This window comes from Nesoenas mayeri (genome assembly GCF_963082525.1).
Source record: "Nesoenas mayeri genome assembly, chromosome: Z".
Classification (NCBI taxonomy): Eukaryota; Metazoa; Chordata; class Aves; order Columbiformes; family Columbidae; genus Nesoenas; species Nesoenas mayeri.
This window is the reverse complement of record NC_137542.1, coordinates 60,157,007-60,172,669: the sequence shown is the minus strand read 5'-3', so window position 1 is coordinate 60,172,669 and position 15,663 is coordinate 60,157,007. Positions and strand designations below refer to the sequence as shown.

At 36.4% G+C, this 15,663-nt stretch overlaps 1 protein-coding gene across 10 annotated transcripts in view; it reads right to left on the bottom strand.

The window, feature by feature from the left end:
* The window catches only part of ERBIN (erbb2 interacting protein), a 117,514-nt gene that overhangs the window by 52,099 nt on the left and 49,752 nt on the right, over positions 1 to 15,663 (bottom strand). For 9 of the 10 annotated variants that reach the window (XR_013923508.1, XM_080362029.1, XM_080362026.1 and 6 more), the window contains 2 exons: positions 13,281 to 13,478; positions 8,901 to 9,018 (listed from right to left, as the gene is read on the bottom strand). Coding sequence is in view for 8 of the 10 variants with exons in the window: in XM_080362029.1 (XP_080218155.1) it covers positions 8,901 to 9,018; positions 13,281 to 13,469 (307 nt within the window). In the remaining 2 variants the exon portion in view is untranslated. Of the gene's footprint in view, positions 1 to 8,900; positions 9,019 to 13,280; positions 13,479 to 15,663 lie in introns of those variants that run through there. The other variant, XM_080362027.1, reaches the window with a different exon arrangement.

Sequence of the window (15,663 nt, the reverse complement as noted above, 5' to 3'; positions counted from 1 at the left end):
TCCCAAAGGAGCTGACAGCCAAGATCTCTCCATTTGTGGGAAATGTGAGAAAAAAGAATTTCTCTCCAAATAGTAGGCACACCAAAAAAACCTCTTACTGCAAATAAATGGAACTACAGCCTGCTGTGCACCCATACCGCTCTGCACCCTTACAAGTACAGAAGATGCAAACATACAAGCTCTGTTTGCATGAATATGAAAGCAATCTTAATTACATACATTCTTCCCTCAGCTAATCTACTCATCCTGGTCTCATCTTCTGGCCAAGGAGCTATTATATTAGGACCTACCTGAAAGCTGCTTCACCACAAAAAGAGCAGCTTTTGTTTGTTCTTCCACTCAGGTCTCTGCTACAACATGGATCAAATGGCAATAAAAATATTTTCAGAGCTCATGAATACACACCACAGCTCTCCCAAAGATTATGTAAAATCTGTTGCAAAAGCTGAAATTTTAAACTAAAAGCTTAGACTAAAGTACCAGTCACTGTCTGTATTCCTGTATATTTACATAACTCACTTTAATTTTGGATTTCTGCATATTTTCTGAATTAAAAGCACCATTTTTTACTGTTCAAAGTAAGCAGTGTGTTAGAGCCCAATAAATTCACTGCACAATGCTGACCCATCCATCCTTTCTTTCCAACGTTCATTCCTCTTTCCAAAATTCTTGAAGGATCCCTTTTCACAGCTGATTTCAAATCAACCAAGATCTCAGGTTGCCACAAGATGCCTGGCCAGGCTGTAGGACAGCAGTAGCACCTCTTGCTCAGAGCTTGAGTTGCAGCTTGGCAACTTCATGTTGGCCTTCACGTACCTGTGCCTGTGCACAAGGTGGTACTCAGTATGCTGGTCGTCATCAAGCAGCTTTGGAGCCTCTGGCTTATTTAGTGAAAAACCTACCCTAAAAATCAATCAATCAGTCATTTCAAGGGAAAGGAGCAATCATTGCAAATATACTTTTGTATAGTTCTGCTTTTGAAACCCGCTCTATGTCAAATTAGTTGCTCCTCTTGCACTCTCAGAGTGTCAGAACTGTAAAATTCCTTGCAACTTGGTTTTCCTTGTATATAAGCATTAGAGAAGCCACGGCTTTCAGTCTGTCTCTTACTAAAGGCAAAAATATGTAAGCTTGGATACCTGTCAAAGAAAACTATCTTTCTCAAGAAGTACAACTCAAAAAATAAACCTGTACACTTGTTACAGACTTAATAAAACACCAGTTTTAATACACTTACATAGCTTTTCATTCTCTACTCTCTCCACCTTGTTTACATGAGGAAGTTCCCTCTCTATAAAAATTTTTGCTTTTATCAAGGTGTCCTGGTTTTGGTTAAAACAAGACCAATTCTCTTTTAGTGAATTTTCCCTTCAACTAGGTTCTCCTAAGTAACTGCATTTTCCCGAGGTTGGCTGCATGTTTTTTTGGACAGTGCTTGCTCTGGAGCTGACAAACAGTATGAAAAATATGAAGAAAAGTTATCCTTATTGCTATGGCAGCCAAGGTCACTGATAAATTTCATCTGCCTAGCATACTCACAGGGAGAGCCAGACATAACAGGTGACCAAAATTGACCAATAAGCTATTCTATGCCATTCATGTCATATACCACATAAAAGTGGGAGATCACAGGGGTCTCCCTCTCTTTGACCATGACCAGCATCTGAAGAGAACCCTGACAGCTCTGTCTGTGATCCTTGGCCTGGTGCCAGGCCCTGCATCCCTGAATCCAGTTCAGGTTTACTGCCAAATCCAGTCCAGGACCTCTGTTGCCTGCCTTGCACCACGTCAGCTTTACCACAGGGCCTAGCTATGCCCAGCTGGGAAATTCAATATTGCTTTAATGTATTTTGCATTATTTTCTCTTATTAGCAGTATTATAAATAATTTTTAACTATTTTAACTTTTAACTTAGCATTTTAAACTTTACAGCTTCTAAGTCTCTCTCCCTTCTCCTCCTATTCCCTTTCCTTAGCGGGGAGGGCAGGGATTAACAGCATCTGCCACGGGGTTTATTGTCACTCACCAATGAAGGGTGACACAGAAATTGCTAATCTAAAAATCTTTTAAAAATTTTACAAACTTCTAAAAACCAGCTCCCCTGGATTTTCTGATTTTTCTTTTAAGTTACTTCACTTGACAATATCTACTTGCAGCTTAGTAAGCAGATTCACCTCTCCATCTTTACTTTGCAAAGTTATTTTCTTCAGTTCTGCACATTCTGGAAGTTGTAAGGTTTCCTTTCTCATTTGTCCTCCCTTTAATGGTACCCACCTGCAGGGCTGTAAGCTACGAATATGCTGGGGGCTCCTTTTTTAAGTTTACACAATTAAAAATGGAAGTCAAAGCTTTATTTGGAGGACTGCTTTGAGGTTTTTCATATGGGGAAATAAATAACTTTTGTACAGTCCCAGTAATTATTAACACAAAAATGTCAGTCAAGCTACAAATCTAACAGAAACAAGTTAAACAGTGTTTTCATTAAAAAAAAAAAGTTTTAAAAAATAAATAAATTAAATACTTACATAGGTAAATCAGGTTTCTCTTGTGAGTTTTAAAGAAAAATGTACTCTTATTGTTTGTGATAACTATTATAATTAGATTTACAATAAAACACAGTATTGATAACAGCAATATATTTGGTACTCACATTGTTAATGAGGTGCGTACTTAACTACGTACATTTACTTAATAAAATATTTATTCTCAATTAAGCCAAAAGGTTCTTTTGCAGATTAAGTGTCCACATGTGGAAAAAGCAGAAGTATTAAGAAGTAAATTGCCTTTTTATACCTCTGAGTGCATTACAAGTCTGACTCAAGTTTAGTATTACTAAAATTTTTGTTTTGACACCATTTATGAAATCAAAAGTTTCAGGTTTTAATCAGAAAGCTAAAAAGTCACACCGATTCTGTGATGTTCAGACAGTAATGAATCCTACTTTATACTGTATGTTAGCTTCCTGATCTGTTTAAATGGATAACGCCTCCTCATCACTTTCTACAACAACAACAACTTGCGCTGCTAAGGTATCAGAGCCAATGCAGGCAGAGAAAAGGCAACAGTTTAGTTGGTGTTTTTTATAGTTTTGAGGTTTTTTTATTCCTTTTATACACATGTAACGGCACAGTTAGAATACTCCAGCAAGCCGACACGAGTCTTCCAAGCATTCACCTTCAAACCATCTGAAAGAACTTCAATTTTTAGAGTAAGATATCTCCAGGCATACTCTAACCATGCTCTTTACCCAATATAAAGGAAAAGGAGTCTGAGTAGCAATATGGATTCCTAAATGCCATTTCTCTGGGGAAAAAAAAAAAAAAAAAAATTTAATAAGTTTTTTTTAACCAATAATGCTACTTCTTGAAGACATGCCTGACATACTGATTTTCATAAACCTAAACATGCCAGGGCAGGGTAAAACTGCAAAATGTGGAACACTGAGAAGGTTGTGGGCAGCAGTTTTGTTCATAATGCTGTCCTGGACAGTTACCAAGGTTCAGGTTGTTTCCAGCTATGTCTAATTCATGGCTGGAGTGACTCACCTGAGTAACCTGAAACTGAAGTGTAACATAAACATGTAAAGCTGCTCTGCTTTTTTCCCCCCAATCTCCTGCCACCCTGGGTAGCAAATTCGGTGTTGTCTATCCAGTCACTTTTGGTTGATACGTGATGGCTGTCACTCAAAGCACATCCCTTTACAAAAACAAATGTACATTCTGATTTTACGTGCAAATCCATCCCTAAAAACCCCATAATTACTTTTACAGTACCCTTTCTGTGTTACAAGAATGTTTTAGAGTTCATTATGAGATCTGTATTAAACTTATTTCAACTGCCTTGAAATTCTAGTCTGTTCACATCCTCTCTTACACACAGAAATCATTTAATTCTGCAAAGACAGACAATACATTTAAGAAAAAACACTGTAAACACTTGAATAAAGAACTTTAAATAGAATAGCTGCCTACATTTAGGATAGATTTATGACCTCTAGATAACAATACATTATAATAAAGCTACAGACTCAAGAGTCAGCAGCGGATCAATTATCTTTTATTTCACTATCATGGATGATATAAAACTCCTGCTCCCATCTGTCCTTCCCCATCCGTCCCAGTAGACACAGCGAAAAGCAAATTTACAGCAGGTTATTTTTGTATTCATGATCTTCCTCTCTCACTTCTCCCTGTGGAAAATAAAACTTGGATCTGTCTCCCTATTAACTATGAATAATTCTCATTTCCTTTGAAAACTGTATTCCTAACTGCACCAGATGGGCAACATAAGACTAGATCCTCGCCTGAATTCTCATTTTCCAACTCACCAACTTCTGGCACACAGCATACTAAAGCTATTTTGCCAAATCAGCAGATGATTTTAAAACACTGAAGAAAACATATTTGGTCTAAATTTGCATCTGTTAACAACATTCTTTAAAATTACTTAAAATAATTTTATAGACAGATGGGGGTGGGGGGGGGGGGTGGGGGGGGGTGTAAGTTTGTTTTCTTTGATTTGGTTTGTGTATTTTCCCATGAACATTCCTTGCAACACAGACTGACAAATTGACATGTTTAAATTTGCTGTAACATTGCAGTGAAAGAGAATTGCATCTCAATATCTAACAGAAAACAGAAGACACTCTTCTTTCCAAACAACCATGTTTATTTTTGTCTTGCTCATTTTTTTCTTGCTATTTAATCCTCCAAAGGCCTGAATAATACAGAACTTAAAAAAATCTTTGTTCTTTTACCACCTGCAACCAGGGAAAACCAGACCATCTCACTGTTACCCACTATGCTAACTTCATAGTCATAAGTAATTTCAAGCACATTTCCCAGCCTTCCAGGAAAGCCTGTTTTCCCTGACAGTCATCTCATGGCATGCTTCAGCCTTTCAAATCACTTGATTCTAGTAACCTGTAAAGCTAACTCTTCTGCCCCTTTATATGTCCTCACACACCATACACGAACGCTTTTCTCTTCTTCAAAGAAGAGGTAAAAATATTTCCTTGACCGCCTTCCACATTGTGCTAGGTGCAGGCTGAGACTGGCATCCCAGAGCCTTAGAAGTTAAGAAACCCTGAAAGAGACAGATTTAGGGGCAAAGAGTGGTGTTGTGTAGGGGGTTTTTGGTGTTTTGTTCGTGTTTTGTTTGTTTTCCTCCTGTACAACTGTTGATACACCAAATAACCTGGCCACAGAGGATTTTAAAATTTTTAATTTTATTTTAGCTTCATAAACAAACACTCGGTTTTCTAGGTGGGTCTTACATTCTGAGTGCTGCAAGTTCTTTCTAGGATGTAAGCCAGTAGGACTCAGAGATAAGGGCATCTCTAGATGCTTTATAGACTCCAGGATGTAATTTCTTGTATAGAAATGTAGTTTATCTATTGTAACCTTTGTTCAAGTATCATTTCATCTTTGTGACTAGGACAGCATTAAGCTTTAGGTAAAAGTTTCAAAGCTGAAGCATACCTGGAAAGAATCTGGTTAAAATGCCATAAAAGAACAACTGATGTACTCACTACCAAAAAACTATAGAATTTATTGCCTATTGCTAAGACTAAAGGCAAAGCTAAAACTAATTCTGTTACATGCTTACTGCATATACAGCAGCAGTTCGGTATTTTAAGCTACATCTATGCCATGACCTCCTCAGCAGCCATGAATAATAAATTCCAAACCAAATGCTTGTACAAAGACTTCTGTATACTCCAGAACACACAATCATTAGAGGTTTGTACTCTGTAGCTCAGCACATGCCTCAAGATGTACATCACTTCAGGCAAAGACTAGATATATTGACAGGGGAGGAGGCAAACCAAGTCTACTAAATAAAAACCTCACCCTGTCTGGCTCAAGAAGGCCCAAAACCAGGAGCTGCTAGACACTGGGAGCATACAGTGAAACATGCATGTCTGCTGGCTTTCCATATTTTACTAAATCTTCCCTAGAGCTCTGCTTTTTGTCACTCTTGAGGACAGGACACTCAACTAGATGAATCCTTGTTCTGATTAAATATTATTAAATAAGCATCCACCCTTGCATATCTGGTGTCTCTCTGTTACAGTTTTATATATTGTACATACAAAATTAGACACATTTAAATCTGAAATTAAAAAGGCAAGGCCTTTTAAGAGCTATTAAAACATCCTAAAAATATTGCTTTCCTGGACTAATACCTTTTCTGTAACCATCTGTTGCCTTGAAGAATCTGCAATTTTGATCTTTCATCTAAACATCAAATATTATGCACAGATATGTGTATGTATCTAGTTCTACTTGGAACTGGATGATTTACTGTGCAACAGGTCTCCTTCTGTGAGCCAGACTGCAATTCATGTAGTAACTTGAACACATTTTAAAGTTGAAGCTTCATTCTTCATTTTTGTTTCAGCTCTTTAGAATTAAATTATTCTCTTTGGTCAATACATTCAATTCTGCCTACACCACAAATAGCTCAACTATCTTACACAAAAATCCTATCAAATTTCATATACAGTGGTATTTGAAAACTAAAGTCTAACTAACTCTTCTTCTAAAATGCAACCTTTAAAACTAAATACATTTTTGATCCAAAGGCATCTGCACAGTATGACTTAGCTCCAGCCATATCAGAAGAAAACATGGTATATCAATACTACAAGAAAAAAACAGGAACTATCACCTTCCCCTGCCACAAGCACAGGAATCTGAAAAGCACACTCAGTTATTTTAGATTTTGGCATCTTTCATCATCCTGCGCTAAGACTGATGATTAATCTTCAGGTTGGTATTTTTTTCAATAAATTAAGGGAAATAAATTCCTGTGCTACCCACCAAGTCTACTGCTTCCCTATTTTATTCTTTCAACATCTATAGAGAAAAAGGAAGAATCAGAGATTTTGAAAATAGTCTTGGAAAACTATTAAAGCCCCTCTTATTTGGCTTTATTAGAGACACACACCAGAACAATCGTGGACAGTGGGAAACTGAGCAGTAAATTCTTACCAACAGAAAAAGAGACACAAGGAAATAGAATAGGCTTGCAGTTGTCAAGAGAAAAATGTTCCATAGTTGCCACAGTAGACTGGTAAACAGAAAGGGACTTAAGCCAACAAACTGAAGTCTCAAATAACATCAATTTATTACAGAACAAATAGCACTATTTCTTGCCTCAGGGTAAGGTAAGAAATACAGGGACCCTGGGTTTTTTTGACAAGCAGGGACCCCAATTTGTTGGTTTTGTATAGAGTTTTACAGAGCTTTCAGGAATAGTGGGAGACATGATGTACCAAGTAAACAGGCATGTGACCTCAGGACTATTTTTGCTGTGCAGCACTAGGCATAGAAGCTATCCAAACTGTGATAAGGCTGAGAACAGGCACATGATAATAGTTTAAATAAGCTTCTGTCCTATCATTTCTCTGAAAGGTGTTGAAAACAAAACGAAAACAACCCCTAGATAACAGAGCTTCATAGTTTAATGGAATAGTGCATGGTTCAGCTATTGCTTCCTTAAATTCTTTGTATGTCTCAGAGGAACAAGTGCTCTTTCAGCAGCTCTCTGAAGGCTTAGCTAAAGGTTACGCCATTTTGGACAGACAAGTAACCCTCTAGCTGGTAAGTGACCAGCTGCCTATTTACATCCATAAGCAAAGGAATTTGCCAGCTCTAGAACTCAAATGCCCTTTTGCTGCTTTTAAGTCTTCTGCATTAAGAACTTGTGTTGGAAACAGTTAATCCTTTCAACAGTTCAGCCTAGGACAAAAAGATGATTCTTTCCCTGTTGTGTGTCACTGTAAAATTTTAAGGCCAGCATTCTCTAAGAAAGACTATTAATCCACTTGTACCAGGAACAGAACAGTGACGATCAGGTCAATTTATCACACTAAATGCTGTGTTCATTAGGCAGAAATAATAAAGTAACAGTTTAAGTACAGACTGGGCTACAATGGACAATCAAGGAGAATGCCAACACCTAAACAACTAGAACAATTTCTTAATAAAGCAGAACTTGCTTAGCTATGTGAGTAATAATCAGCTAGCTGTCCTAATGAAACAATGAACATGATAAAATCTTTAGCATATTTATGCAATTTGTATTTTCAAATACAATTTCAAGGAGAGGTCCTCGTACTTCACATTGAGTTAGTAAGACAAGACTATTATATCGTCATCAATTACTGTGACTGAACTTTTTTTTCTCTCAAATAAGCCACACAACTAAGTATGATGACAATATAAGTTACTTCAGTTTCTTCACAGTTGCTCACATCTGCCAGCTTGCCAAAGCAGCACCATTAATAAAACCCCTTGTACAAAATACTTCGCTGACACTGTTTCATAATTTATAGAAGGCTGACTCACACAGAATGATAGATTTTTAACAAGTCAGACAGGTGAACCAGTCATTGTCCATAGTCACTTTTCCCCACGTGAAAGAAGTTAGCATCCCCAGAGCAGAACAGCGAAGCAGCCAAGTCCTACTCCAATTTTCAGACAGCTCGTTAAAATAACTGAAAACAATATTCATATGAACCAAAATATAACAATAGAATCCAGCCAAATAAATAATAAAATTATATTTATAAAAATATATAAACTCTATTATAGCAAATTATGAGGAAAGCCACTAAAAGTAATACATTCGAGCATATGCATTTTGAGAGAATTTAAAATACAGTATCAGTTTTCAGTAATTAATCTCATTGTACAAACTAATCTATTTTATACAATTAAATATCACAACCAGATCATAAAAGAGCATCTTTTAAGTTAAGTAGCGATTTGGAGTAGTAATTTAAAACTTACTAGATGTGTAGCTTCTAAAAATTATACTTTCAGTAGTGTCTTTGTTTAGTCAACGGTGATTTGCCTTCTAGCTATACCAATATAATAAATGAAGTGACTTACCGTTCTTGCTGACATCCAGTTCCCTGAGATTAATGAGATTTGCAATGGATGCTGGCAATGTGGTTAGATCATTGTCTGGCAAACTCAGCTTGTGCAGAGACTGACAGTTAAAAAGTTGCTATTGAAACAAAGAAAAAAAGTGAATGCAAATTTCTCCCAGTTTCCTTTACATAGCTTTTGTTTTTAATTCCCTTAAACTTCTGACCTTGCAGCTTGAAGGCCAGACTGCTTAGATTTTCTGACTACAAAAACTTTATTTAACTAGTTTTATCCAAAATTGACTAAGTTTGCAATGCTTAGGAAGGCAAAAGACTGCAAACAATCACAAGCCAGTAGTTATTCTTAACACTTCTGACAAATCCCTTCCAGTATCTCAGAAATTATGACCTATAGTTACATAGTCCTGCAAACATCGCAAAATACAAGGTATTTCAAAAAGATAGACCAAATTTGAACGCAGTATGATTTAAAATTGGGTCCATCTTTTTGAAACATCCTGTATTTTCCATAGTAGACATGCCATTTGATACAGAGGTAATTATAGTTCCTCTAAAAAAAGAGAAAACTACATTGATAGATGCATTTTTTAAAGTCAAATAGTTCTACAACACAGGATTTGAGTAGGTATTGATCTCTAAAAACTTACTATTTTATTCTGTTATATCTTACAATATTTTTCCCTTCCATAACTTCCTAGCTCAAGTACACAAAAATCCAACAGAATTAAGATGAAAACTACTGAAAGCTTGAGCTAAGGATATAAAAACCTATACAATCTCTTCTGTACACATGTATTATAATTTGTTAACAAATACTTGTTCAGTGCCAGATCTCTTCCCATATGCAACATACCTTAAAATTCTTACCCAAAAGCTTTACAAATTGACAAAACAGGGCAAGCAATAGCAGTGTAATGGAAGAAAAATCCCTAAATGGTATGTAGGAATCTTATAGAGTACACAATAATATCTGTAAAAAAGTGGTTGAAAAGGTTCATCTGAACAATTTATGATGAACATTCCTTTTCCAACAATTTTGGATAAGATAATTCATAAATACCTGCACTGACTGTTCTTTTATTTTGGAATTCCGAGAAAAGATCATATGAAACCAGGAAGTGTTCTATGACTAAAAAAAATTTATCCCAAAGAACATCATAGGAAGAGGTTTAGTTCTACCAAAATTTCTTTGATTTCTCTCAGTTGCAAAGTCCATTATTTCAACCATAGACTGTTGAACAAGCGCCATTCATGTTATGTTCGCATATACCACTCCAGAACAAAAGTCAACATCAATTAGCAAGACGGATAGTTCAAGGAATGAGCTTTAACTTGCCCCCCGATGTTTCCAATTCCTCTGAAATGTGCACCAGTTAGTACTCATTGATATCATTAAGGCTTTGAAGAGTTACAAGTTACTTAGGATATCAGATGGACAGGATAGCTTTGATGAGCTCATGTGTTTTGGAGCCATTCCTTAATTTCAGTACTTCAAGCAACAATATATACTTAAAACTCATCCCTGAAAATAATAATCTGGACTCCTGCAATCATTACAATTTCCCCGACTAGTCAGGTGAAAGAAAATGCAGCAGAAGGAATTGCAAAATTTCATAAAGGAAAACAGGAAGGAGGAGGGTTTTGTATGGTGTTGACTTTGTAGTTGCTCCTTTTGTTGTTTTTTTTTTTAATGTTTGCACATTAGATGACTAAGTAAGTAATCACTAATGTTAGTAAACACCACCAGTCATATAATTAAGGCCTATTTTACTGCAGAATTACAATTTCTTCTGAACATAAATGTGAGAGGGAAAAGTAAAACTGCTACAGTTTGAGCTTTTCAGCTTGAATTCACACCATGGCACCTGGGATAAACAGGGTACCTTTTCACGCAAGATGAAACCATTTCAAATGGCCGGTCACTTTTGAAACAGAGACTACACACCAGTGGTTCATGTAAAGCAAAGTCGGTCTCTACCACCATTTACCTCTCCACTGCAGTTTGTTCATGCTGTGTCCACAGACAGTCAAATAAATTAATGAGCTATACCGTAAGAACCAATTTTTGAAGTTTGATGGAATTCTGAAAAGACTGGGTTTAACAAAAAAAAACAAAACAAAAACACACCAACACCACAACAACAAAAACCCAAACAAACAAAACCAAAATGACAACACAAAGCAGCCCCACACACTGACAGGCCATTTCAGTGATTTGGTTGACAAGACAGCCCCAAACCTGTTGTGTCATCACATACAAAGGGCAGCAGACTGCAAAACAGGGATAAGAATACACCACCAAGAGCAACAAGGAAAGCAGAAGAGTGGGAATGTTTTAACTAGGCTTCAGAAAGCTGAAGACAGCCTAATAAGTACCGCACCCTTCGTCTGAAATGGCTTAATTAGAAGGCTTTTTCAGAGTTAAAAAGACTAAATAAAAGTTTGGATTAGGGAAAAGACATACACAGCTTGAAACTCTGGCTTCAGATCAGCTAGGATCATTTCAAACGTTACAGGCCTTCATTCTTTATTGTGAAAATTGAAAGTGTAGTAAAAATAATGACCGAAATTACTTAAAAGCTGAATAAAAAAACCTTAGCTTCTCAAAAATAAGCCTATAAGGCTTATTTTATTAACACAAAGCAAGTGTAGGCTATTACAGGTCCCTACAGTTCAACAAAGAAAAGCAAAAATGAACAAAACATAAATGTTTGAGCAGTCTTTCTAATCGCTTGGATAATTTAATCTCAGACTAGACCAAGGAAAGTGGTAGACTGCCCACCTCTCTGTTTACTCATGTACCAAAACGGGATTTCATATAGGAACTGACTAATAAAATCAAATGGCATGTAAGTAGAAAGAGAAGACAAAGCACTAACTGCTTCTTCTTGTCTAAAACACCAACATGCATCCATTTGATTGCTACAGTACAGACTTTCTTCCTCTTTTAAGATTATTAAAAGGAATTTCTTAGAGAATTACAAGTTCGGGAGGACGATGCTCCCTTAGTTCTTACAATTTGGGAAACAGGAATTTAATGCAAGAAGAGTTCAGAAGTTTTCCCGTTTTTGGCTAATAAATGTATTTTATTCTGTTTAAGCATTCAATTTTGTTCTTCTCCAATAAAGAACAAGACAAGGGAATAAAGTTCTGAAATCACCTGAAAAACACCCTTAAAGGCTGATACAAAGTCATCAAAAGCAAGATACTAATATCTAAAGTTACTAAGTCAGAAATATCTGCTTAGGAAGAGACAAAAATAAAATACAGGAAGTTCTCAACTGTAACAGACTTTGACAAAATGTCTAGTTTTAACTCACATGTTATTAGCTCTGTTCAACATACAACTACAGATTTTCACTAATGGCTTCTGAGGAGCCTTTAGGGCTGGACTTTCAAAAGCATGCAGCTGGTTTAAGTCAGTTTTACTGCAATCCAGGATTTCTGATAACTGTCAAGTTACTACCCTGAAAAAAACTTATTTCCTTATTTGTTTCATTTATCTTTCAAAAAAATCCAAATAAGCAAAACCTGAAGTGGTTACAGCAAATTTTTCAAAAAATCTAACAAAACATTCTACAGTTGTCCTGCATGACAATGAAGATTTGCACACAACTTATATAAAATTATTTCAAATATTTAGTCTTTCATCTAACTACTAAGTTTTAACTCAATCAAGTCAGGACCTAGTAATGGAAACAAGTCCATTGCAATCATCACTTTGTACTTTGTAAAAGAATCACTAGCAAAAATTCTCATTCTTTTCTCTAGTTTACTGCTAATTCAGCATGCAGTTTGTCTTCAGATTTCAGAACAAACAACAAATATTAATTTACATAATAAAGATGTAATCAAAGTGGCATTCCAGCTCTCCAGTTTTTGAATTTAAGTAATCTGAGGTACTTCAGAAAGTGTCTTCAGTCACAGATCGAAGAAGAAAGCAGGACTTCAAGTGAATAGATACTTTTGATTGTACCTATCATTTGTGGGCACAGAAATCAGAACATTAATCTTGCTTTTTCTAATCTTCACGTGTTATCAGAGATTCAAAATAATGCTGCAGGGAGTTGAATACAGTTCATCAGTTTGAGCAGACACTGCTACAGAAATAAATTAGCCTGCCTCTTCTGCTCTGTACCTCTCTTGGGCTGGATCAGTCGCTTGAGCAGTTTCATCCCAGTTCATTAGCAAACTAGTCAAGCTGGAATGCATAAACATTCCTTCTACCATGGCTGCTGCTTCTGAGACCAAAATTTACTAAAAAAATACTTGGCAAACCGGAGCCTAAAAGCTGGAGGGGAAGGTAGACACTGTCAACTTCTACAATGCTGATGAAGTAACAGTTAATAAAGGTAACTAAAAGGAAAACTACCCAACATACCTTTGGAAGCTCTTCAATCTGATTAGCATCTAAATAGAGTTCTTCCAAGGTCTTTTCAAAAGTAAAAATCTCCTTAGGCACCTGTTCCAGGCTGCAGTGAGAATAATCAAGTGTAGTGACCGTCTCCTCCTCTCCACGCAGACAGCGGCATGGCACCAGCCGCACAAACAAATTCCGCTTTGTTGTCATTTTCAGGCACTGTAAAACAGAAATGGATTGATTTTAAAAAGCAAGACAACTTCAGAAACATTCACTTGGGCAGCATTTCAAACCTTCACTGGCTGCTAAACACTTAAAAAAGAGAGACATATACACATATCCGCATGTGTGTCTGTATACACGTTGGGTGGGGCAGAGAGAAAATGTATTTGTTTTCTTTTAAACATAACAGATCTTTTGCAGCATTAAATGTGGCTAGAACACCTACAGACCCCAGAAGGTGAACATAAAATTTAGTCTGTAACCTGTCACTTGCTCACATAGCTCTACATTGCAATTTTGAAGCAGCAGTTCTGAAGTGTCACTTGTGTTTTTACAATATAGCTTATGCCTACCTTTACAGAGTTTATTGGGACAATATTTTTGCTTAAAATAAGAAAATCCCCCCTTTACAGAAAATTCAAATATAGCTATAGGAAAGCTTCTTTTTTTTTTTTTTTTTTGCTATTAATTAAATTAATTTAGTGTAACTTAATTTCAAATACCTCATTAAAAGACAGAACACAACAAGAAGAATCAGCGTGGTTTCTACCAGCTGGTCTGTCTACAGTTTAAAAGGGAAGGTTTCCAAGTGCATAGATAAAGAAATTACTTCTTGCAACTTTATTCAGTTTGGAAAGCTTCAACACATCTTGCTGTGCACACTGGAACTATGGAAACTTCACCTTGCTATGGAAATGTGTACTTCTTCCTTTAAACTCAATCATTGCTACAACAGTCTCCCCTATTATCCATGGCTTCTACAATATTTTTACCTAACAGGAGAAAGCAAATCTAAATGGAGCAAACCTACTATGCTGATTACTGATAGCATACACCAGCTATCTTCTGCCCCTTTTCTCCTCAGCAAGAACACCAGTTTAGGTCTCTTTCTCTAATTAGCAACAAATTTTCACAAAATTAAGAAACAATCATCTTCAAAATGTCACCTCAACTTTCAAGTTTGGCTGAAATCAGATGACAAAGTCAACAGTTTTTAAGGAAGGACCAACATGTGCAGATGGACAACACGATCATGTAAGCTTCATTTCCTCAGGAAATTCATCTAAAAATAAATACTTTTCCAAAACAGCACTGAGTACTTATTTTATCAAACTGCTAACACTTCCAAATTAAAATGTTACTTCTATTTTTTTTTAATCTCTATTTGGGGGGGTAGGAGGGGGCAGGAAATGCAGAAATTACATTTCAACTTCTGGACTGGTAACAGTAAAGTGCCAAAAGTGTCTTTCAGACATTTTTAGCAGACTGTGCTTCAACTTTCAGACAGTATGTTAGTAATACAGGAAGAAAATAAAATACCACGGCCACTGCATTATACTAAGTCACACACTGAGAGGCTCCTCTTCTTATTAAGACAAGAAAAAAAGCCATGCGCTTGGACTTTCCCCTATGAGCAACTAACTTGCCAAGTACTTCACAGGATGTTTTAGTTTATATAACAACAGGTAGAGGGATTGCTGTACTGTTTTCACTAAACAGATGTACAACTTGTCACTGAGGCTGGATATAGTCAGATTTTACACCCATATATTAAAATAAAAAACTTTTCATTAGAATAGGGGGATGTGAAAACTTCCTTTTTTAACGAAGTTTTGATGTTGCTAGGATTTCGTTACAATATTTGTTATTTATCAGAACACTTAATACTTCCTGTAAAACTCCAGGCATATTATTCAAATAAAGAGTGATCTAAAAATCAAAATATTTAACTGTATTGAAATGTAAAGAGATGCCAAAGGTGCTACAGAAGCTGATGTCCTCACTGGGTCAAAGCTACCCATGTCTTGTTTGAAACTCAGAGCATCCATGTGAAAAAACATGAGGAATTCCACAGTAAACACTGACAAAAGAAAAAGCCCTTAACAAAAATAAATATAATCTTGTTTTGTCTTTGTCAGAGATCCGCAGAACTGTGGAAAAACACACCACTTCAGCAAGAACCACCAGCAGCAGTCTCTTCAAACAGGAGCACAAACAGAAGAACAAACACCTTGGGAACAAGGACAGAAAGCAGCAACTGTACGTGTGAGTTACCTACCAGAAGTCTGGCAGGGGAAGACACACGTGTATTGTACCTGCCGCAGCAATCAATAACGTCCCTTCGTCCAGTCATTTCAACTTCTGAGAATTACATTAGGTTTCCAGAATATGCAAGTTTTTT